The sequence below is a fragment of the Strongylocentrotus purpuratus genome, unplaced genomic scaffold (genome assembly GCF_000002235.5).
Source record: "Strongylocentrotus purpuratus isolate Spur 01 unplaced genomic scaffold, Spur_5.0 spur5_scaffold_5, whole genome shotgun sequence".
Taxonomy (NCBI): domain Eukaryota; kingdom Metazoa; phylum Echinodermata; class Echinoidea; order Camarodonta; family Strongylocentrotidae; genus Strongylocentrotus; species Strongylocentrotus purpuratus.
Window position 1 is genome coordinate 7,406,070 of NW_022145611.1, and position 26,160 is coordinate 7,432,229.

The 26,160-nt window shown below is 35.7% G+C and overlaps 1 protein-coding gene across 1 annotated transcript in view; it reads left to right on the top strand.

Moving 5' to 3' along the window:
* The window catches only part of LOC582192 (RAC-gamma serine/threonine-protein kinase), a 75,120-nt gene extending 52,359 nt beyond the window's left edge, over positions 1-22,761 (top strand). The window contains exons 6-14 of the mRNA XM_782153.5: positions 4,237-4,381; positions 5,819-5,950; positions 9,749-9,814; positions 11,504-11,695; positions 14,749-14,877; positions 15,411-15,625; positions 16,058-16,145; positions 17,918-18,026; positions 19,191-22,761. Of these exons, the coding sequence (XP_787246.2) occupies positions 4,237-4,381; positions 5,819-5,950; positions 9,749-9,814; positions 11,504-11,695; positions 14,749-14,877; positions 15,411-15,625; positions 16,058-16,145; positions 17,918-18,026; positions 19,191-19,273 (1,159 nt within the window). The 3' untranslated portion in view covers positions 19,274-22,761. The remainder of the gene's footprint in view (positions 1-4,236; positions 4,382-5,818; positions 5,951-9,748; positions 9,815-11,503; positions 11,696-14,748; positions 14,878-15,410; positions 15,626-16,057; positions 16,146-17,917; positions 18,027-19,190) is intronic.
* Positions 22,762-26,160: the final 3,399 nt, after the last annotated feature.

Genomic DNA, 26,160 nt, shown 5'->3' on the forward strand with positions numbered 1-26,160 from the left:
CTTGAAAAAACAATTTGAATTGCTATTTTTTGTTTGATATTGTGTGAACCGTCACCAAAGCCTGCTCGGATACATTGTACACATTGCTAGTCCAGGATCTGGTCCAGGGCTGAGAAGAGGCTCGGCTACGTTGTAGACATTGCTAGTCCAGGATCTGGTCCAGGACTTAGTAGAACAATGCTTGACAACGTAATCAAGAGTGCGTCACCGTACAAGCGCAAACGCTGCTGGTCAGCTAAACTTGTTGCTGCCATCAACCACTGGAATATTAAGTAAGCCAATAAAAAAAGCTCAGTTCAATCTGTCTGTATAGAAAACACTGTGTAGGGAGACGTAAAAGTCCATGTCGTACAGGTGACTTTTGAAGATGAAGTTGAATAGTAGTCTTGGAATTGCAATGTGGGATTGATATATAATGTTTAAAAAAAGGAACCCAATCTTGCTTAAGATTGCATGCGCTGCACACAGAAATGACTATTAGGGACTACACCTACAGATACTTAGATCAAACTTTGCAGCAATTGTCATGTTTTGAATTTCAGGGTATTAACGTTCATTTTCTTTAGGGGGACATGTCGACTATAATATTCTTGCAGACTGACGTACTAGAAATGAGAAAGCTCAAAAAAGATTTTAACCTTTACCCGAAATCCACCCTCTCATTAAAGACAGCTTCCATAATACATATTTTCTCGTTGAGAGAACTGTGTAAAAGGCTCTCTTCATCTTCATACATACATGTATGTGGCTGTATTAAAAATCTGATGTGTGATGTTGTCTACATTATGCATGCCCGTGTCAATATTGCAGTTATTTGTCGGGGAACATTTAATGTAGATGGCAATTGCACTTGACAAATGACTTCTACATTTAGTCAGAACGTCCCATTGCATGAAGCTTTTAACAACACATCTAGGAGATTAGAGTTTCTTTATTATACATGCTCATTTTTCATGTGTAGTTGTGTCAAACATAATTGTCTCTATACAAAAAATTAGAAAAAATGTGAAATATCCTGGCATTTTTCCAACATTGTACCATTTAAACAAAGAGAGAATTTTTTTTTTGGGGGGGGAAAAATGTTGTCTTTCATTTTTGCCTCTTGGTGGCATTCTACCTGTAGCTATTTTGGCTCCCTGTTTTGTAAGCTGTTTCTGATGGCCTTCACAGAGTGAGAAAAACAAGTACACCTGTGCCGTGTACTATTGATTTGTTTGGCCAATACACCAATCTAGGCTTCCAGTTTCCTGTAAATATGTCTCTCTCTCCCCCCCCCCCATTTAGACTAGCATATTTTTTATCTTATATTTTTAAAGAGTTTTATTTTTATTGATGATGTTGAGTGTGATATGCTTCCCATTTCTGAATCTTGTTGTACAGAGCTCAGTGAATATTGGCAAATCCTCTTATGCATGCAATTTACGTTTATTTACACATTTAAAAATAAAGTGTAGCTGCCTTTTTTGTGGCGGTTAATCTTGCCATATCAAGCCTTTACAGCTATAGCTTTTTTTTTGACCCCGCAATGCACGAAACTCACGAAAAATTTAAAAAAATTAAAATAACATTCTCGTGAAAATAGTGTTTTTACAATTACTGATATTCTTCAATTCCATCTATGTATGGTATTATTCCCAGTTACTGTCTAGTTTCTGACACTTGACATTTTTTCGCATGGCTAGTTTCGTATGGAAAAATGGAAAATAGACAAAAAGATATTTTCAGGCTGACGATTCAGAACAAAAGAGATGAAAAATATATTCAAAGATGAAAATACTGGTAGTCAAAAAGTCATTTTCTGTTCTGTTTTTTTAAATACTATTTTTCAACTCATTTCATTTTGAATACAGTTAGTACACAAAGCATTGTCTTTCGATGACTGTCTATTAAAGCATGACATTGCTTTTCAAAAATTATCTTTCAGTATGAACTTCATTTGTACTTCAAGCTCTGAATTCCATTTGTTTGTATTTCTGCATGAGTTAATAATTCAATCTGAATCCGATGACTGGGTAGTGATATGTAAAGGACTGCTAAAGACACGTCATCGATGTATTAAGCACTACCGGTATACATGTGTAAACCAAGAATGTTATTATTATTATTATTACAAAAATGCATACCATACATCAATAGAGATATACGTGTAATATCATTCTGAATGTTATTTGGTACATTACGGTGTACATTACTCAGCTAGTGCTTGATATTGCCTCTTGCAATGTCTACATTTGCCCTTTAATGTAAACTATAGATTGAAGTAATAAAAAAATGTATATGAGATACATCAAATTTTAACACACTGGGCATTTAGAGCAAGCTTTTACCATAGATCAAAAGCTCTTAGAACTAGCTTTGTGTTTTTTAAATGAATGAAATTAGATAATGAAACACAACTACATGTAGGAACAAAAGTGAATAAGATAAATAAAGACAACAAAATAGTGTTTTGAGTGTAACTCACAATTACTACAGTACATCTAGTAGAACTCTTATGAGCAAAAGAGATGTGTTTAATAGACCTGTTATCTTTTGCATTCAAATGATAACGAAACAACAAAGTAATGGTAGTAGTAATAACTCCAACAAAATTTGCTGTATCTGTAATAATCTGTTATCGTTATTGTTTGATAAGGAAGTGCATGGTATAGCAATATATGGACTATTATGGAGGGAGATAGAAACACATTCCAAGAAACACAATGATCATTTGACTACTTCTTTTGTTTATCATTCCAATTGGGGGAAACCCCTAGAGCTCTCCCATGCGTACAATTATCCATCATTCTCAAACTGGGTTTGTTGAGTTTATTAAAACATCTGTCCCCTTGAGTTTGATCAGCTTTCAGAAAGCAACCAGGAAGCAAGTCTTAATGCTGTTTTTGTTTGTAGGATTCTGAATATGGGGCAGGGCTTGGAGTCGGTTGTTATTTGTCATCTGTGTGTGTGTGTGTGTGTGCGTGCTATGTGGGTGTTTGTTGTATTTGTAAAGGTCAGTTTACATCTTTGTAGATCTTACTAGTTATGTTCACATAGGGCCTCTTAGTCTTGAACTTAAAGTTCTTGAAACGTCAAAGTTATAAACAATGATCCACTAACATCGACGAGGTGTTCACACAGGGCCGAAACTATTAGTTTTAACAACAAGCCAGGAAAGCATAGCATGACCTCAAGATGAATTATTGCATTTACATGGTATTTAACTTTGAGCGAGAACCCCCTCCCCTTTGCTCGTACTTATCGCGCTAACCTTAAGATAGCTCATCGTTTATAACTGCAGGTAAACTTCAAGTTTTGTAACCATGAGTGTGTCCACACAGTCCCTAACACTTAAAGTTTAAAACCACAACATAAACCTAGTGTCAATGGACTGTCGTGTGAACCTTACTATTGATGATGATAAATCTATGGAGGTAACTTCAGATTAGGGTCCCTATTTGCATTTTTTTTCTTCAAATAAATGTATTGACAAAGTAGAGTTATTGATTTCCCTGGAGGGAAGGGGGGGGGGGGTACTTTTACTTTAATGTGACCTTTACAATTGGTTGCCAATTGTGTTAGAAAAATTAACATCCTTTTGTAATCCTTTTTATCTGTTTGATTCTGGTTCAGACTTCTTGTAAGTAGTATTATTAAATGGTTATCTGTAAGGAATGTTTATCAGTGTTTTCAATTTTTGATTGATTATAAAATATATTCATATGTTTGTTTTAATGGAATATATTGTTTACAGTCTCTGTTTGTTTAAAGACAGCCACCATATGGTCCATATTCTTATCTAAAAAAAAAAAAATTGACTAAATATTTCAATTTATTATCACTAGTATGTATCGCTTTCATTCTTTTAATTGGATCAGTTTGGCATTTGACTTGTTTACAAAGTGGAAGTGTTTTTGTTTTTTTAGTGATGATGTTTCATGTTGGTTCTATATTTTCAGAAATTGCAATTATTGTTTACCGGGTATTTGTACAACTCTAAACAGTGCACAGAAATTTGATCAACAATTTAGCCATTCTGGTTTGAAATCACTGTAATCGTTTGGTCTTGAATTAAAAACAATGTCTTTTTCTCTCTCTTCATCCCCACCTGTTGCTATGGGTGTAGGGAATCATGGGTAAAAGCATTACAAGGAGTAACAGATTCATTGGTTTGATATCACTGTACCTAATTGTTTGGTCTTGAATTAAACAATGTCTTTTTCCTTTCTTCATCCCCACCTATTGCTATCCGTGTAGGGAATCTTGGGTAAAAGCATTACAAGGAGTAACAGATTCATTGACGAGGCAGGAGAGGGAGAAAGAGAACCAAGAGGCCAACGCAGCCAATGGAGGCAAGGAAGATAGCAACTCAGCGGCGAATGAGGCTTCAAAACATAAAGTTGTACGTATTTATCCCGTACTCAGGCATTTTTCCCCCTTTTAATTGAAATACTCACCGTAAATCTCCATGTATAACACGCACCCCTATTTTGGGGGCCGAGAAAAAAAATTGTTTTTTTTTTTTTTTTTTTTTTTTTTTTTTTAATATAATTTTTTGTTTAAAACCTGTGTTTAAGACGCACCCCCGACTTCATAATCTTCATTCAGTGGAAAAAAGGTGCGTCTTATATACGGATATTTACGGTACTTATATAGAAACATGGAACTATGTAAAGATTTGCTATTAGTAGCAATGGTTTAAATATGAGTGGTTTGATCACTTTGAATGTGAAAACTGAATCTTTAAAAGAAAGAGAGGGAAAAAAAACTAGCTGAAAGACACCAACATTTAATGCAGGTATGGGAGTCCATTCTCTGTTGTTTAGGACTACCAATTCAGTTACCAATTTACTTACTTAGGTTTTATCAGTTGCTTTTCAAATTTGTTTGTTAGGCATTGATTTGAACATAAGTAACGATGATATTTATCTTTCTTTCTGTCTTGTTTATGTTTTATCATTACGACAGCATACCACGCCATTTTGTAATGAGTCCATCAAAAAATTAGATCAAAACTTAATCTTGATTTTATCATTTCAGATCTTATGAATATTAATGAGTTCAAGATATGGCAACAATTGCTACTGATAACGATGTTTACATGCTGCATACTTTATCCTCTTTATAAGCTTGAAGGTTTTCGCTTACAGAAAACAATCTCTGTTGTTTACTATTGGGACGCGTGCTGTTGTAATGAGTCCATCAAAAATTAGATCAAAAATGAATCGTGATTTTATCATTTCAGATCTTATGAATATTAATGAGTTCAAGATATGGCAACACTTGCTACTGATAACGATGTTTACATGCTGCGTACTTTATCCTCTTTATGAGCTTGAAGGTTTTCGCTTACAGATTGGGACGCGTGCTGTTGTAATGAGTCCATCAAAAATTAGATCAAAAATGAATCGTGATTTTGTCATTTCAGATCTTATGAATATTAATGAGTTCAAGATATGGCAACACTTGCTACTGATAACGATGTTTACATGCTGCGTACTTTATCCTCTTTACAAGCTTGAAGGTTTTCGCTTACAGAAATGTTGTTTACTATTGGGACGTGTGTGGGCATTCACGTCATAGCTTTGTGATGTTGATGACGATAGTATCGTTTGTATATTTTTGTGAATTATGTCACATAGGATATCTTTTATTTCCTGATTTTATCCAATAATAACAAATTTTAATCCCTTAATGTGACCAATTATTAACGATAATGGTATCGGAAAGATCTGTTGGTCATATCCAAACATTTATCATGTTTGTCAATTTTCGATGAAATTAGTGAATAAAAGTCACCCTTTGATATAAACACGGCTGATGTTTCCCTTCTTGGCAGACAATGGACGATTTTGAGCTGCTGAAATGTCTAGGAAAAGGAACCTTTGGCAAGGTGATCCAGGTACGAGAGAAGAAGACAGGCGAACTGTTCGCCATCAAGGTTCTCAAGAAAGAAGTCATTGTTCAAAAGGTCAGTATCTGATGGCTCAGTGGTCTTGTAACCGAGAGGTCCTGGGTTCGAAACCAAGTCAATGCGCTTAGTCATGCCCTTTGGTAAGGCATTTATTCTCATTACCAAGTCCTTGGGAGAGGATTTACAGCCATCAGTCCCCTGGTTGTTAACTTACAAGCATATACAGGTACATGCTTTCTTAGCAGTCTGGTAAAAAACAAAATCATCATCATTATTATCATCATCAATTCTTCCCTAGTAGTAAACCAGTGAATGACGCAAAACATATATTCCAGGCTTTAATTCCTTAAAGATAAAAGTTTAAGGTGAGGATGCAGTTGGGGTTTTAGGTTACATTTAGGGTTAGGGTTAGGTGCAGTAGAGCTTTCTAAGAGTCTTACTTCTGTCCTTAGTAGTTTATCTACTTCTTTTCTTTTAACAAAGAACTATAAAATAATACCTGAGGTTTTTATGTTAGTTAATATACAAAGACACGATGATGGAAAGTTAATGTGGGCTAAAAATTAATTTTCAGAGAGGTGATTACTTGTGGAAGCTTTAAACAGTTACTTTGAGTTCAGGGTATAGAAGAAATTAAAATTCTGCATATTCAAATCGAACTGAGTTCATAATTGCAAGTGAAGAACAACTGTGTTTGGTTGAACATTTGTAATGGCTTAGAAATGAACAAAGAAAGATCAGAAAATCAGTCTAGTCATTGAGTCAAGCAATGGAACACACAGTGCTTTCGATGAGTGATATTTACAGCGACTCTCATGTTTGTTTATATTTTTGGTATCCAAACCATCGATGTACTGAATGATTAATTCCGAGTTGGTTTTAAGCCTTTTTCTCCTAAAGTGCGACGTCGTTAAAGCTTTAATAAGCATGGCATCAAGCAGCCCACATTTATTTATTTTTTTATAATCTTTTAAAAAATATTTATGAGAAATTCCCAAGCTGCTTTTCAAGGAATAAGAGTGCTGTCTGTGTAATAATCAGAGGCTTATGAATCCATTAGAAGGATGTACAGTTTTAATACTCTCTATAATTCTTTCCTCCATTTTAATAGTGTGCATTCCTGAGGCAGCTTCGGTTGTACGGTTGTTATAATCTACCATGAAATATGGTTGTTAAACCCAGACATATATCAAAATCAACATCATTTTTAAAGACATTTTTGTGCGTTTGAAATGGATGATGCCTTTGGATAAAACATTAAACTGGAATTTCAAAGATGTTAAATAGAATGGCCTCCACCCTATTCAAGTGTAAAACAAATATTAATATTGTGAACAGATTAAGTTTATTTCACATTGGTTGATGTTATTGCCATGAGCACAACATTTCAGCAGTTGTAAATGGAAAGTCTACATGACACATTGTGAAACTGTTGTGGCATGTCTTTGTAAACTTTAATGTTGGCAGTATTAGATATTTTTCATGAAACGGCTCTGTGAACAACTAAAGAATATATTTTGTTTCGGGAAGCTTATGAAATATGTATTCATGTTTCAAGCTATACTAAATTTTAAAATCTGTGCATCACCCCCCCCCCCCCCCCCTGACCCAATACATTTTCAAGTACCAGCGCATGTAGATTCTTTATGTTCACCTATATCTCTTTCTTTTTTTGTCTCAAAACCATTTATTTTTTAAGCTTACCAATTGTTTACAAATTAATTACCAATTATTTGTTTTATACAAATAGAATGTCACCATGTTTCGTTATGATTTTTATGGGATTTGTTTTGTTATAGTTTAGCAAACTTTGCAGATAGGCGCTGTCGTATAGCCAACCCCCAGCCTTGGTTTGCTTTCTTTAAAGTGCAATGTCATTTGAATATATCCCAGACATTTCCTTTCTAGAATTCACTTTCCATGTTTTCAGTTTATTGAATGACAATGACCCTAGGGGTATATACAGGTATTGATGTAATGGTCATTCAAAACCTCTTTCATAACATGATGATACATACATGTACAGTAGGCACCTGTCAAGGATTAAATGAGGAAGTTTTAAAGATCTATGGGAATGGGCTCTCATGGGGAATTCTGGAGTAATCTTACACTCAGACACTGTGTTATGGTCTTTTCCTAATAACAGGTGTTGTCAGGCTTAGCCTTTAGTTTTATGATTAGCAGGTCTTATGTAATGCTCTGCATTTTCCACCCATCCCCCCCCCCCATATGGTAAAGTCGTTTGGTTACATTTCCTTCACCCAAAGACTCTTGTAGAGACTAGGGGGTATTTCTTGAAAGGACCACAGGTTTGCTGTGCGCGAGACTTGCGCACCCATAAGTGGTATTACCACCAAGTCTTGTGCAGCAAATTACGATCTTCTGTACGTGGAAACTGATGACCATCTCCCTTTAAAATGAAGAAGTTATAAAGATCCTAGATACTGATATTCATGCTTTTTCTTTTTTTTGTCTGGAGGGAACTGTATTACGACATTACAAGAGCAGTGGCAGATCAAGCATTTTCTTCCAGGGGGGCAGGGTGAGGGGCACAAGTCAGAAAAATCCCTAAAAGCAGGGAGGTGGAAGGGGGGACATATCCCTTACTCCCGTGATCCACCACTAAACATACCCAAAGAGAACAGGTCTCCTTAAGCTGTTTTAGGTGGTCTGTTTAATACGGGTATGCCATACCCTTCCCTGTAATTGTTGTTGTTTTTGTCGGCAAGGACATTATCCTGTTCCTGGGAGATGACAAATTTCCTACAACTGTAGCCTAATCCCTGCAGGCACTTCAAAGTGCTTGAAGCGACTACCATTCTATGTACTTGATTACAATCACTCAGAAACTTATTATAAAAGGAATATTCATGCTCTCTGATTAATCTTGATGCACTATTGTGTCAGAAAATGAAAAGACTTCTTGTGATCTTGGTCAAGACATATTTCAACCATCGCTATCTAAACTAAAAGATATGACCTTTGTCAGAAAGGAGGACATATATGAATCACTCGCGTCATGAGCATATTGTTTGTCTTACCATCCTGTACCTAATGTATTGTGGTTGGATTCAACAACACTCTTTGGACAGCATTGCATCAGGTGCTGTTGCCTAAGACATGTTGCAATTATAATCAGTCACCAGAGTGTAGTCCTGATTATTACTTCAAGGCAGTCATCCTATGGGTACCTGGAAGGAATTAATTCTTTGAAATGCTAGAGCGCCGTAATGGCAACACAGCTAAAGCCGGGGTAATAATCTCCAAGTTTGGAAGCGCCTAGTGATTGTAATAAGTGCTATATAAAAAACTAAGTATCATTATTATTATTATTATTAGTTACAGTTATACAGTCAAGCCTGCATACTAAGGCCACCCAAGAGAAACACAAATAGTGGCCACCTTAGACAGACCTTTCTAGACAGGTTCTTCCATACACATTGGATGACTACCATAGAGAGGTGGCCTTTAAAGAGAGGTGGCCACTTTGGCAGGATTGACTGTAGTTCACTACCAAAGGGTAGGGTTTGATTCAATACCCTATCTCCCCCAGCCCACCAAACTCCCAACCCTACCCCAACTCTCTCTCTCTCTCTCAAAGAAAAAAACCCCAGGGCTGTTATTTCTGGCGTGGCTCGATCTTACAGACATGGGATTCCCTGGCCTGTATGACAAGTGTGGTACGAACCAAGGAGACACCCTACTAAATGAGTCCCTTCCGCTCTCAAATTGGACGCACTCTCTCAGTATTTCCTGTTTACCAGTAGGCCCGACTTCCCTCGTGCCTCAGCCTTTTCTTCCTTTAGTATTCTAATCTCCTTCTCTTTTCTTTTCTCTCTCTTTTTTAAATCACAGGATGAAGTAGCGCACACATTGACGGAGAACAGAGTGTTACAAAAGACGAGTCACCCCTTTTTAACGGTTAGTATCTCTGCATGATTTCCAGCTTTCCTTCTCATTGCAACACAGCTATCAGAATGTTGTTTAGAGGACTTGGTCTGTTGGAATAAAAATACCGGTAGATGGAAACAAAATCAAACAGCAAGAACTGTTGGCAGATGAAAATAAATAGCATATTATTACATATGAAATGGAGATATAGTTGATTGTAAAGAATACAATGATTTTAAAGTGGTTGATCCATTAGACACCAAGAAGGAAATCACAGGGGTCTATGAAAAACAAATTTTACACCAAATCGATTGGTAGTCTAAAGGTTAAGACAATTCAGTCAAAACAGCAGCTCAGTAGGTTTAATGATTCAAGTCATTGTATTATTTACAGTCATTTATGTTGTCTGTTCAGAGCAGAAAGGACGTTGACTCTGTGTGAAGCTTTTCTGGCTATGAACAGACGGGTGTAGTAATCCTGTCAAAAGTCTTCCGGCACCTTGATGATTGCGTTAACACCTTGGTCATGCAAACGTTTCCCTTTAAATGGACGTTTCCCCTTCTCTGCAACCACTAAGAATACACGTGGGGATGAAGTGGGCATGACTCACCATATGGCATGTGTCATTGAAAAACAACAAGGTTGAGACACACACTCCCAATCTGATCTCCTGCACAAAGAAAGACCTTAGAACCTTGATGATGAAAATACATTTTCAATATTTAACTATTTTAGGGGAGGAAAGTAAGCTCTTTCTAGCTGTGAATTTTGTAATGATTTTTCTTTATATAGGATGTGTAAAATGTCAGTTGGCCTTCTACCATTCTCACCCGCCAATCTTCTTGGGTTTTTTTTTGTCAAATCATACTATCTATATATACTATCTGACACAGTTGTAATGTTAGTTGATGAACTTTTAGTATCCAGTTTACTGTGCATAAGTCAAATATGTTGGGACTGCAAAAGAAAATATCTTGATTTATGCAAAATTCAAGTTAGGAAGCGTAAATAATTTGCATAGTTTAGTACAAAATATGTATATGACTTCTACTTCTACGACGATACTCAGCAGGATCCATAAGTCAGGATGTAGTGCTGAGGAACTTGTCAGTTGTGTAACTTCAAGTTATGCAAAGTTAACTGAATTTTACAAGTACCCTGTGGGATGGTAGCTTCATAGTCTATAAACACAGACTCTGATTTGAAACTTTCAGAAATGAGTGTAGTCTTACAGTCAGACACTGTTATTCATTCTCACTGACAAGGGCTTGTGCATTTCAAACTTTTTTCTTTTGTTTCCTTGAAATAAATTACAAACCTTTAGAAAGTGTAAAGAAGTATTTTATTGATTTTTGGGACTCTGTAAAAGTCATGGGGAAAGTAAAACTATTATGGGAATATTGTTAGCCTTTCATCAAACATTGGTCGAATCCGTCGCGAGTCATGATTGCAGACAGTTGAAAGAACTGGCCCCACATGGCAGGAGATTCCGCTTTTTTATTATGAGTGAAGTCCTATGATATCCTGACACCTTTGATTTTACTGTTCACATTGCCCTAAATAATTTTGTCTACTGGGACAGGTTAAAGATGTTATCTAGAGTTGATGCAAATTTCTTATTGAAACTGAATCAAAGTTGGATTGTACAGGGTGTGATTAGCTTTGTGATGAATAAGACTGATTCAAGTTCAACGTTTCTATCTTATCTTTTCCGTCTAGTCCCTCAAGTATTCGTTTCAGACGTCAGATCGACTCTGCTTTGTGATGGAGTACGTGAATGGAGGTGAGCTCTTCTTCCATTTATCACGAGAGAGGATCTTCACGGAGGAGAGGACACGGTTCTACGGCGCAGAGATCGTCTCCGCACTCAGCTATCTTCACGCACAGGATGTCATCTATAGAGATCTCAAGGTAAAACAAAAACAATGGCATCGTACAGACAATCACAAAAGCTTGAGTATAAAGATGCTCATGCGTGGGTATATAGTCTTTCATGAAGTAGGCAACTTGGTGATCACTACATAGCACTGAGCCAATGGGTATTACGCTCCTGTGCGTACGTCTGTGTGCTGCCCTCTATATACCCATGCATTGAGCAACTTTAAGGGGTGAAATATTGGATAAAATTTGAGAAATGCGTCAGTGAAATTTGGAAAGAAGTTTGACGTTATCAAATGTTGAAGATCCTTACTCTCTATTTGTTTGACAGGAGTACATTCGTTAAAAAAACATACCCTTCTCTTTGAGTTTTGATAAAGGTTATAGTTGTTTTATAGAGGGAGACTCAACAAAAATATTTCCCAGTGTTGAATAATACCAAAGTTCGTTAACACGCCATAGATACCTTTTCCTTCCCCCCCCCCCCCCCACTTCTGTACTAGAAAATTCTAGAACAATGAAACTTTATCAAACATAGTATAAATATTTTGTATCGCTTTATGCAGTATAATGCTCTATGCAACTATAAGGGGATTTGCTGTTTTTGTTTATGATGTTTAAGTTTATATTGTTTAAATTGAAAAAGATTTAGATGCAATCGTGTACATCATCCTGATTGCTTTATCAGCTAAGAAGATGAAAAACCTGCTCCATTGTTGCGTCCTGTCTATATAAGAATATTTTTTTAAAGCAATTCGATCTTTCCTGCAACCAGGTAACAGGCGCCCCATATTTTGGAAACTGAGAAAAAAATAATGTTTTGTAACAGGTACATTTTGGGCAATTCATTGATTATTTTTAGCTCTTTTGTTGTAGTTATGCAGCAGCTATTCCCTATTGAGATGTAAATGAATGCAAGTTTAATGCCTTTGGGTAGATTAGGGCCTTTGGGTAGATTAGAGAAGATTTTGAGATTCTGAGAAATGGTTTATTCAATTACATTTGCATTAAATTAGATATGTGTATGTGTCTAATAATAAACATTATTTGAGCCCATCTTTGTAGCACTGTCGTAATGAATATATCAAAGCAGAATTTAATTTAAAGAATAAGCATACTGTTTATTGTGTCCCTTCAATAACGGTAATATCATCTTAAAACAGTTGTTAGGCTATTTTCATCGATAAAATAAACTACATTCTCAAAAAAGGGAAAAATAATTATCTGTAGTAATTGCTTTCCTTGCATTTCACTGATCAGTTTGTAGAGCTGAGGATAACAATCTTGTGTTAATTACTTTTCTTTACAATTCCCTTAGAACCTGACATTCTAGTGCCACTTGTTTACTTGAAATGTAGTTCGTTGAGAAACAAAGTTATTTATACTTAGCACAGGCCAGATGGTTCTTAACCCTTGACCTTATGAAAATAGTAGACTTGTGAGACAAATGACATCTGAAAATGGCAGAGAATTTTTATGTTAAAGGTACTGATTAATTCCGGGAAAAAAGCCGTTCAGAGATTAAAATGTACCAATCATCAAAACATGTTTAGTTCATGATGTAAAGAGGTTCCTTGTCGCTATGCTTGAGAGGGAGCTTTACAACATAAAGAGTTTATTATTTACAATTTCATAACTTTAGACTCAATTTTAACCACAACAAAGATTACTGAATATTGTAGGATTGCACATGCTTCCAATATGTTCATTTGAACCAAATTCATGACCCCATATCAATCAAAACTTTGTATTACCTGTAGACTGCCATGTCAGTTTTTGTGGTTCAATTTATCATTGATTAAAATCATGAAAAAAATAAGATTTTTTTTTAAAAACTTTACAAAACATTACAAACTTAAAAAAATTCATAGATAATCTATTTTTACATATACATGTATATACATTTGATGCTACTTTCATAAAAATATTGAAACATTTGACATTGCCTTTAATCTCATCAAATATTACGGATGTAACAAGGATATTGAGAATTAAAACGGTGGAGAAGTTTATTGTAATGATGATTGAGATAAAGGAGGCAGTCATTTTTTATTCTTGATTAATACTTCATTCTTCTGAAAGAGCAACATTTCTCTCGACAACAGATTGGTTATATTTATAGTTGTTGAAAGGTCTTTCAGAACTATGGAAATTCATTACGACTCGTAAGTGACTAGCGCCTTGTGAAACTAAAACCAGATTTAATTTAGATTGATTTTCAATAATGCTTGAATGACATTTTTTAGGACCAAGTCAATAGAGAAAATTTGTAGTTGTCATTAGAATAAGGTTGTATTTTTTTTTAACAGAAAGAAAAAGTATGTATAGTGAAATAAACCAACATCAATTAAGACGGTGTTTACTTCAACAGTTATTATTAAACACCTCAACTTCTGCAATTTTTATTTTGAAATTCAAAAGAAAGAAACTGAGAAGATGGGTAGTCCAACAATCATCAATTTTTTTCTCTCACATGGTTTTTTGCTTGCATTAGATGATTGAAATGATATATGACCAAATATGCAGGTATATAAAATATGGTATTTGTTCACAATTTTTAGCAAGTATCCTATTGGCTGAAAAGATGTCACGTGACACTCAACAATTTTTTATATGTGCACGAGCGTGCAACATAACAACTTGTTTGCATGGGAAAAAGTGTACAAATATGAACTAGACTGTACACCTCTCTTCCCCATGCGTTCCCATTGTTTGCATCGTCTTAGCTACGTGCATCTGACGCGAAGGCAACCTTAATGTAATTGAGAGGGCCCGACTCAAATTGGTTGCAAATATCCTCAATTTTATAAAACAAATATTACATGCATTTTTTTTCTCAATAATTTCATGTACTCCGCTTTATGCCATTATTTTTTAACCTCGGACTGCGGTCTCGGTGAAATATAATATCACTCTGGAAATTCTGAATTTGTTATTTCATACATGTATATTTTGTTATGTTGAACACAAGAGCATGCAATATTTGTGTAATGTTTATGTCTTCTCTTGTTGTGATACCACCCAAGTAAAACAGTCTGTTTAGCTTTAAAAACCATGGCAACAATTTTGTTTATCTTTAATTCCAGCTGGAGAATCTGTTGGTAGATGAAGAAGGACATATTAAGATCACAGACTTTGGGCTCTGTAAAGAAAACATCTCCTATGGTGACATGACGAAGACCTTCTGTGGAACACCGGAATATCTAGCACCCGAAGTAAGTCCTCAAGTTAGTTCCTTTAATCTCCCAAGTTTTGAAAATGAAAGAGAAAATGATAATGATCACAGTCAGATTTTGAAAATGAAATTGGATTTATTGCAAGCAGGAAGGAGACACATTAAACTTAAAGACACTTCTTGGCACCCCCGCCCCACAATCCATAGCAATAATTATATTGTAGATGTCACTTATTTTCGCACTACTAAAATCAGCTATAGAACCCAAAATCTCTAGTCCATTTATTGATCATTATTTTGGATTGACCATGTAACATCACAATGCTTATCAGCAGTAAGTATTTTGCCTGAAAGTCAGCTTGCTTAAGTTAAATGCTCAGATGTAATCTGTTAAGATGAGTCAAGAGACATTGCTTTTTAATAAGCCAAGCAAAATGGTTAGCAAAATGCTGACTTGAGTACGGCTGTGGGTAATGTGTGTTGGACGTAGATTCAAACCACAGCTCTGATTGAACCCTCACTCTGAGAAGATTCAAAGACCTCACTGTCATCGCTTCCTGCTTCCATTTTCAGATCCTTGAGGACAACGACTACGGGAGGGCGGTAGACTGGTGGGGTACAGGCGTGGTCATGTACGAGATGATGTGCGGTCGGCTACCATTCTACAGCAGGGACCATGAGGTTCTCTTTGATCTGATCCTGACGGAGAACGTCAAGTTTCCGACCAGACTGTCCAACGAAGCCAAGTCTCTCCTGAGTGGATTACTGGAGAAGAATCCTAAGAAGAGGTAGGACAGTTCAAATTCATTTCAAATTTATTCCAAATTCATTTACGTCACATGATAAAGATGAGCTGTTTGCCACATTCAATTGAAGAAAACAAAAATTGATCATTTCAAATTCATATTCATTTCATATTCAAATTCATTTATTCCACATGATAAAGATGAGCTGTTTGCCACATTCAATTGAAGAAAATGAAAATTAATCATTTATTCTTTACGTGTCGTTTTATTACTTTAATGCCTTTTCAGCTGTTGATATATGTGAATGCAACCTTCTAAATGTCAAATCAGTATTTCAAAAGTGCTAATGACCTGAAGAAGAATAAAAGAAAAGAGAGAAAACTATTGATCTTGATAATACTGTTTTTTTTTTTTAATCAGCCATTCATTACTTTCTCCTGTTCTAATTTCTTCTTCAATTTCTTTGTTGTACAGGTTAGGATGTGGGCCTGATGATGCCAAAGAAATCATGAGACATCCATTCTTTGCTACAATCAACTGGGAAGACCTCTATGAGAGAAAGGTGGGTATTTGCCACACTCCACCCAGGTGAAGTAAATGGGTACCTGGTAGGAATTTATTCCTTGAAATGCTAGAGCGCCGTGCTAAAGCCAGGGTAATAATTGGGAGCGCCAGGAGGGTCAAATCTGACTGACATGAGCGCTATACAAGAACCCACTATTATTATTATTATTATTATTGTTATTATTATTTGCACACAACTCGGTAAAGGCTCAGTCAGATATGGTGCAGTAGGCACCCTGACATTAAACAATTTTTTGTTTTGTTTTGTTTTTTGAACGGTTATATGAAGAGTAACTGCGTGCCACAAAGGTCCCAAGCATTTCTGTAGATACTGCAGATGTGTGTTATTATAGATACAGAAACGTGAAGCATTGTACAACGTATTACCTCATCTTTGAAAATAAGAACGTTGTAGTTTACCCCCGCGCAACTGAACATGGCTTAAAGGTAATACAAAGTTTTGGGAAATATTAAAAGTTGGGTAGATAGTGATTCTTTATAATTTTGATATATTTGGATGCCCTTGTGGATGTATTACAAGCACTTGAAAATTTAGCCCCTAAAATACTTCTGCTTTTGAGAAAAATTTCAAATAGCGCCTACGGCCGTACAATGGTAGCTGCGACCATGAAGATCTCAGAATATGTAGTTGTGATATATAATTTCCAAACGGGAATAGCTAATTGGTCGATTTTAGTCGAGAAACATTGATTTATAGCTTAATTAATATCTCGACCTTGAGAGGGAGCTATACCACATAAAGAGTTTATTATTTACAATTTCATCAGTTTAGACTCGATTTCAACCGCGACAACGATCACTAATATTGTAGGATCGCATATGCTTCCAATATCTTCATTTGAACCAAATTCATGACCCCACACCAAAACTTTGTATTACCTTTAATGCAACTGGACTTGTTTATGTATGAGATTATCTGTAGGGTTGGAGCACCATTGTCTGCCAACGCACGTTCATGTAACTGCATATTCCTGAAAAGGAAAATGGGTGAACCTGAAATAGTAGTCATTACCATTGCGATATATGTTGATGCAAAAACAAGTCAAAGCCACTGAGATAAGATCCGATTTTAGACATTTCATTTGTGAGCTTTGGAATTTCATCATAATCTATCTATCAAGGTATTTTATCCTAGTTTGGGGGTTGATTGCAACATATTTCCACACATCTTTGTTTTTCTGCCGTCCTAGTAATCTTGATAGGAAAACAAAAATATGTGCAAAATGACTGACTCTGCATTATCAAAATAAAATCTTGTGGAAATTTGCTGGTTCTTGTTCAAATCTGATATTATTTTTGGTACATTTAATCTCTAGATCATATGTTACATATATATGAAAGAACTCAGGGTACATTTGTCACATCTCTCTTGTTTAACATGTGATAATACAAATTATTTAGGAGCCCTAAAACATACAGTCCGTACCGCGTACAAATCACAGAAATTGAAGAGAAACATAAAATACATAGACTCATAATAATAATAATAATAATCCGTTTTTTTATATAGCGCTTAATACACCGATCCAACGATGTGCCTAAGCGCTTTACAGATATATGAGGATACATGTAGGTCAATAACATTATATTACTGAGGAAAGGAGTATATTTTGTGGGATCTTTTGAAAGTAGCAAGACAGGTTAATTCTCTGATGGATTTTGTTCCACGTTTTGGAAGCAGCCACTGTGGATGAGAGGCTGGCTTTGAGAATAATTAGATGTTGTATTTTTTTGTTTTTCAATTTTCAGGTGCGCCCTCCCTTCTTACCTAAAGTGGAAAATGAGACAGACACAAGATATTTTGATCAAGAATTCACATTAGAGCCTGTACGGCTTACTCCACCAGCAGCAGGCAAGGGTAAGTCATGAAGGGGATGATGTTGGTGGTGATAATGATGATGATGATAGTGGTGGTGGTGGTGGTGCTGCTGATGATGATGTTGATGGTAATGATGATTAACGGTGGTGGTGGTGTGATGATGTTGGTGGTGATAATAATGATGATGATGGTGGTGGTGGTTCTGATGAGGATGGTGATGGTGGTGCTGGTGGTGCTGGTGGTGCTGATGATGATTATGTTGATGGTAATGGTGATTAACGGTGGTGGTGGTGTGATAATGATGGTGGTGGTGTTGGTGGTGCTGATGATGATGTTGACGATGGTGGTGGTAATTGTAATTAACGGTGGTGGTGGTGATAATGATGGTGGTGATGGTAATTGTAATTAACGGTGGTGGTGGTGGTGTGATGATGTTGGTGGTGATAATGATGATGGTGGTGATAATAATGATGATGGTGGTGGTGATAATGATGGTGGTGGTGGTGCTGATGATGATGTTGACGATGGTGGTGGTTGTAATCGTGGTGGTGGTAGTGCTGCTGCTGCTGCTGATGATGATGGTAATTGTGATGGTAACGGTGGTGGTTGTGTCAGGGAAGGGGTGTGTGATGAAAAAGAAGGAGATAAAGATGGTAGTGGTGATAGTGGAAATGATAACAGTAATAGTGACTATGATAGTTGTGGTAGTGATGATGATGGTGGTGATAATGATATTGATGATTAAAATGGTGATGAGCAAGTGTACTGCCCAGTTGTTGTGATGGTAGTAAGTTAGAGTGATAATGGTGCTGCCAGTAAATAAGTACAATAGACTGATATTAAAAATCAGAGGAATAAAGAGAATCAATAGTAATTTTTCTTGGCTGCAGTCAAGATGGGAGGGTGGTAGTGATATTAAGACGTGAATCAAAGTTAAAGGATGCCAAGATTGATGATAATGATGGAAATGCAAACCCTACCACCATCCTATCCTGAATTAAGAAGAGTAGATTGTGATGTCGATGAAGGAGCAGAGAGTAGGAAATAACAATATCTCAGATTGCGGCAACAATGTATGATTTTCCACAAGAGCATAAGATGATGGTTTAGTTAGAATGATAGCGGTGTGTTACGATGCAGTCCCTGTGAAAATTTCTAGAATATCTTTCTTCCAACAACCTCCTACCCCATTTTTCTTTGCAGATACACTAACAGCCACCCAGCATGATGAGCAGTCGCAATTTGAAAAGTTCTCTTACACGGATGATGTCCCCCTGCAAAAATGAGCCAAGCAACCCCATCTCTCTCCATCTCCCTTTCTCCTTCTGTTTCGCTTCGAAGTCCTCGATCACCCGACCTATCCACCCATTGACAATCATCAAAACATTTCATCGCCTATGTCGGCTTGCTCTGAGCGTCTTGTGGTAATGGCTTTAGCGACCAGGTTTGTCGTTGGAATAACTGTGTCACAATGCATGATGACCATTCTAGAAACAAGTTATCACAGCTACTTTGTGCTCCAGAGGGGTAGGCAGTTCCTGCAGGGGAACCCAATCCCTTATAAGAAATGCGCAAGCTGAATCGTTTTCGGGTACCGGTTCTGATCTCCCAATATATTATTTGCTGTTCCTCATCACTTGCAGCTTCAAGCTTATCATTGAATCATCGGACTACTCTACATGGAGTGATGAGTCTTTGTGAATCTGACTTGTGATAGCATTCAAACAATCATCTCTTCATATGATGCAGTTGACCTCTGACCTCTGATGTACTGAAGAAGAGGAGGGGTTTCCATAGCAACTGAGCATGATTATTTGTCACACTTCATACAATGCCAACATACAGGGGGAAACAATGGAGAAAGAAAGCAATGCTTGTGAGTTACGATAAACTTCAAGGAACATTTGTGCTGCTTATTTTGTGACTGCCAAAAAGAAGAAGAAAAAAAAGAAAAAGAAAGGAAGACGTGTAAATTTATTTTACATTGCATCAATGGAATAGCACAAGTTCAATTGTAATGTCACTTTAGAAGATGGTCTTGTTATTGATGAAAGACATTTTTTGTTCCTTTAAAAGGCTCTATGACTAAGAAAGATATGTTCAGTGTATTGACTTTATATTGGAGAAAGCTATCGACTAAAACTGTAAAATTTTGGATGTAATTTTCTTTGTTTTTAGTCATTTGTACAAAGAAATATTCAAAGCAAATTTCTGTAGTCTGGATTTGCTTGTGTTGAAAACATGTGTACATGGACGATGTTAAAAGTTTAACGTCAACAATTTTACTACAAAAAGGTATACTTGGGATGAATTATATTAAGAGATACTAAAAGTGTATTCGTTTTTTTTTGTGGAATGTACAGTATATGTCAAAAAAATAGAAAGTATATATGCACAGGAAAAACTAAATATCACAAAGCTTTTAAAGTCTGTAGCATGAACAATGCTGTCATAGTCTTTTATCATTTATTCCTCTTTGACAATTGGGGTTTCAGGTAATAGTTGCAAAAGTAGAAAATTTGTTTTATATTCTGCAAGTGAAATATTTGCATCTGTGTGAGTGAGAAGGAGCTGTTATCTTTCAAAAGGAAAAGGTATAAAACAGAGGAAAGTGTTGTCATGATTCAGTCAGGGAATGCCATTAATAATTGTCATTAATAAATCTATTCTGGAATAGAAAGTGATTGGTTACAAGTGTATTTCTGCAGTAGCATGTTTTTACAAAAATTAATCATTTCACTAAATCATGTAATTTCATTTTTTTATGAATTGATTTGGTCTTTTCTCTTACTCACCGAATCACCAGTTTGCTAACCACTCGTAAGTAGGACCGTTGGAAGGGGTCAAAACATATGTGAGGTAGGAAAGATGATAGTTGGCCCCAAATCGGTTAACTGATTGTAGTTTGGATTGTACCAGATTGCAAATTCAATTCAATGATAGATCTGCAGTAGTAACGAGTTAGGATAAGTCTCCAGTTTGTTGTCCTCATATATATTTACGACAGAAGCATGGAGACTAGCTACAAAACTTTTCTCAATTTTCATTGCAATTATCTCTTTATGCCGAGAACTATGAATAGAAAATTATCACTTGAAAACTTCAAATATCTTCAAAATCATTGTCCCCCCTGCCCCCCAAATCAAAAACATTTTTTTTTTTTGGGGGGGGGGGGTCAAAGTTGTTCCATTCTTGTACTTTTATTTAAGTAAAGAAAATGATCTCTTGAAATCTTAAAAATCATTGTTCTCTCATTTAACAATGGGCATGTATTGTCATGTTAGTTCTATTTTCCAACTTTCATTTGATGATTATAGTGTACCAATCAACTAGAATGAAAAAAATTGTTTGTAGGAAGAATGTATTTTATGGGCTAACAGATTAACTCACAGAGTTTGAGATTAGGAGCAAAATGTTGTGTTTGAAATATGTCAAATGTTGCAGGAATCATTATTCATCATGCAGCTTTGTGATTGAATTCCCTTTCGAAGAGTTATCATGACTAAGTTCTTTTGCAAATTTTTGTGTTAGTAAAATGATCACGTAAGAAGATTTCATTGACAGTTAAGCATTCTTTCGATTCAATTGAATTTTGTTTTGTCATCATTTATGAATATCAGTCCTCTCTCTTCTTCAACTAACTTGGTGTTCATTATTTTTTCTTAACCTTCTGCCAAAGGTAATCCAAATATTTTGTATCCATATTGTAATACTGGCTTGAATGTATACTGTAGCAAACTGCCCTTGATTGTAGTCGTAAGATTTTCCCATTTTTTTCTTCTTTTTTGGTAGAGAATGTATTGAACCAAGAACACTCTTAAAGTAGACATTCATTTAAATCTAAAAAGTATGGCCATAATTTATCTCTAGAAACTAATAATTATTTGCAGATGACAATCGTAGAAAGTTTAGGTCAACTACATATCGGGCAATCAAAAAATGAACGTAATTAAAGGCACCCCTCGGGATCTGGGATATATGAACGATGACGTCACATCAGGGACCAATCCTGCGTAAGCACACAACCTCCTATAACTAATGAACATATTTTCAGTGCAATTATTTCTCAATTTTAAGAGTCTGATTCTTTTTAAACATAAACGTATTTAGCACCATTTTAAAAGGAAAGTGATGCTGATTCTGATAATTATAATCCTTTGCTTAGAAACATAAAGGATTAATTTAAAAAAAACACTGAAATATCAGCCCACTTCCAAATTGAAAAGCACTGAAAATGTGTGCATTGCTATGGGACATCCTCTGCTTATGCTAATTCAGTCCCTTGTGTGACATCACAAATCTTGGCAGTGCATGGAATGCTTAACCAGTGCCAAAAGGGGGCGGTATTTTACAGTTTAAAAAATTGACAATCGTTACTTTGAATGTTTCCAATCTTGAATTTGTGTAACCTTGTTTAATCTACCCTTCTCTTACGTAATGATACAAATTAATTCAGTATTTCAAATCAATGAACCTCTACTTTAAAGGGGTACATTTCCTAGCTTTTTTTATGCTTGTTTCTTTCTTTTTCATTAGTTCCTCATGAGTAGATGACAAGTTCACATACCAAGTTATATCTGCAAATATGGAGAAGGCATGCATAGCTGAAGAAGAAAAAAAAATAAGAGAGTGTACAGGCATGGAGAAGATGTATAAATATAAATAAAAAGAAAGAAAAAGTTATGTAATATTGTGCTGTATGTGGCTCTTGGTGTATCTCGGATGTGTATTTTGTGCATCTTATAATGTTCAATAAAAATTGAATGAACCAACATATTATTCTCATGTGTGCTCATTTTTGTTTAAAGTCTTTAATAGCAAATTCTAATTACTAGAAAGGCAGTATATGATTATAGTTTATTCAGGGTCATTGAAATTTGTCCTTTTCTTTTTGCTTCTACTAATTCTAATTACTAGAAGGGTAATATATGATTATAGTTTATTCAGGGTCATTTAATTTTGCCCTTTCCTTTTTGCTTCTACCTTCAGAGTTTAAAATAATTGTTTATTTAAAATTGGTAGTTTTATTATTTCCTGAGTGTGGTCGAATTTGTGATAAATCCTTTTGCATCTTTGCCTATTTGTAATTCAAATATCTGCTGATAAATATGCTAGAAGTTTGAGCAGTGTTGATGAGGAAATAGGCCATTTTCGTAATGTAATCAAATTTAATGCAACTATCTTTGTTGAGTGCCATGTTACAAATTGTTTCATTCATCTGGTCCAAATAACTGGATTTCAATAGTCATAATGCACATTGCATACATTCCATGTTGTTAGGTAGTATAAGCAATGGCGTTTGTCCTACCAAGTACCAACAATTGATGTATGCAATTCGAATTCTGACTGTAGAAATACAATTATTTGTAACAGGTGAATGAAATAATTTGTAACAGCAATGTAATGTCACTTATCAAAGATTTGCATTAAATTTGATTACATTACAACAATGGTATATTGCAGAGGATACAGTATGATCATATAACCTTTCACTCTATGTGTTTGTGTGTGCGTGCCTGCGTATGTGTAGTAGGTTTGTGCAGACGTGTCCAGATGCAAAACAACTGAACTGTATCTTATTTCTAAGATTGATTTGTATTGTTTGAAATCAATAAGAAAAACTATTGAAAAAAAAGGGGGAAATCAATCAGATATGAGTGTTTCCGTCTGGGGACCGACGGGCCGAGTTCAGTTTCGAACCGGGGTCGCCTGAGCCAGGGGCAGGGTGTAGCCAGAGAGCTGACCCAGTGGATCAGATCTCGAAACTCACTAGGAGGATGTAAGTTTATGAAGATGAGATATCTCATTCGTTGCACAGTTAGTTAAAAAAATCCTCCGTTTCTACTACTCAAACAACATGCATATTCATTAGCATACGTTTGCGAGTATCTGAAGTCACGTGACGACCAATGACAAAACATATTCAAATAGCTTCTGATGAATATGGATGTATTTACGCTTGAAAAGTGGAGCGTTTTACTAACTGTGAAACAAAAATGATATCTAAAGTATATTTTTAGAACATGCATCAGAGTTAGTCTAATGTTTAGTCAGTTCTCTGTCTTCGCCTACAAACTTGCTTAGGCGACCCCGGCTTAAAACCGAGTCACGTCCTTCGGATGGTTGACGTTAAAGGTCGGTCCCCAGACGGAAATAATCATATCTGGTTAATACACGTCTGTAGAAATCCAATTCGGACATGGGATGGTTATCATACAATTGTAAAAGGTCGGCTCTTCCTGCTTTCGATTACTTCGTTTATTCTTCATTACTTACTATCAAAATCGAAAATGTTTGAAAAAATCTGAGACAATATTAACTTTGGGAATATCAAAATTGGAAATGTTTGAAAATATCAGAGAAAATATTAACTACCGTATATGGGTAATTGCTGTAGACCAACCCTCCCACCGGTTTACAATTTTTGGGTTATATATAGTTTTCATATCATTTAAGTTTCACAGTTACTACATATTCCCACCTCTTCTAATGGGCATGCACATTTATTCACAGATATTTGCATGTACCTCTAGCCATGTCCAATCATAAGTAAGAAAGAACAATGATGAGGGATATACTGAACAGCAACGTCCAATGATAGAAGATATTCAAATACAATTTGATGAATATGCAGCATTTACAAACCAGGGTTAGAGGTTTCACTAACTGTGCAACAAAAATGATATCTATAATACTAATCTAGTCAAAATAGCCAGTTGGTGGGTGGGGTGGCTTTGCAGAGATTTGAGAAGGATGATTCTTTCCAAACTATTTTTGGTTTGACTATCAACATTTGAAATGTTTGAAAAAATCTGAGACAATATTAACTTTGGGAATATAAAAAATGGAAATGTTTGAAAATATCTGAGAAGATAATAACTACCGTATATGGGTAATTGCTGTAGACCAACCCTCCCACCGGTTTACAATTTTTGGGTTATATATAGTTTTCATATCATTTAAGTTTCACAGTTACTACATATTCCCACCTCTTCTAATGGGCATGCACATTTATTCACAGATATTTGCATGTACCTCTAGCCATGTCCAATCATAAGTAAGAAAGAACAATGATGAGGAATATACTGAACAGCAACGTCCAATGATAGAAGATATTCAAATACAATTTGATGAATATGCAGCATTTACAAACCAGGGTTAGAGGTTTCACTAACTGTGCAACAAAAATGGTATCTATAATACTAATCTAGTCAAAATAGCCAGTTGGTGGGTGGGGTGGCTTTGCAGAGATTTGAGAAGGATAATTCTTTCCAAACTATTTTTGGTTTGACTATTATATCTATTCTGTATCTTTGAGATGTTTATCCTAATGGTAAATGTTTGAAAATCTCTGAGAAAGTAAAATGTATCAAAGACAAAAGATATGTCTTAATCAGGATCTATCAAAATTTAAACATAGGTTCGGATTAATTTTTTTATCATGTCTGGGCAGCACGAGTCGCCCCTCGCTATCAGATGTTTGTCGCTCTGTCGGTGATTTGGAGACAAAGATGACCTCATAATTATTACAGCGAAGATGAATTGCACCACCCCCTCCCTATCACATGTTTACTGTCATTATGTGATGGGTGAGATGACACTCTATTCATCAGTGATAATCAAGTGTGTTACCAAATATGAAAACATGATTAACGAATATCAGTGAAGGATTTCATTTTATAGTTTAGTTTTCACATTTGTTTCACAGTTACTAAAACATGTCTCACCTCTTTTTTCAATCATGCATATTCATTAGCAAACATTTGCATGAAGTGATCACTATGCACGACCTCGGATGCCTCATAATGGTGGTACTGAAAGGTCTTTAAATACTTGATGAATATGCATATGTATAAGAAGAAGAGGTGGGAATTTCATTAAAAAACGGTGAATAAACGTGGTATCTTAGCCATATTGCATTGTTTTTGTTGGAAGAAAATGGGGGGGGGGGTTCTGTATATTTTAGAAGTAGAAACAACGTGTGCAATTACAGAAGAACTCAACATAATTCTTAATAACTGTCAAAACTAAGATTTAATTATTGTACAGTCAATCACAAAATAAAATATTGTATTGTACATTGTCGGTTTTGAAGTGGTCTAGCGCCATCTTTCAAGAAATACATTATAGTGGATCAATGATCGTGATGAATTGTACATTGCCGGTTTTGAAG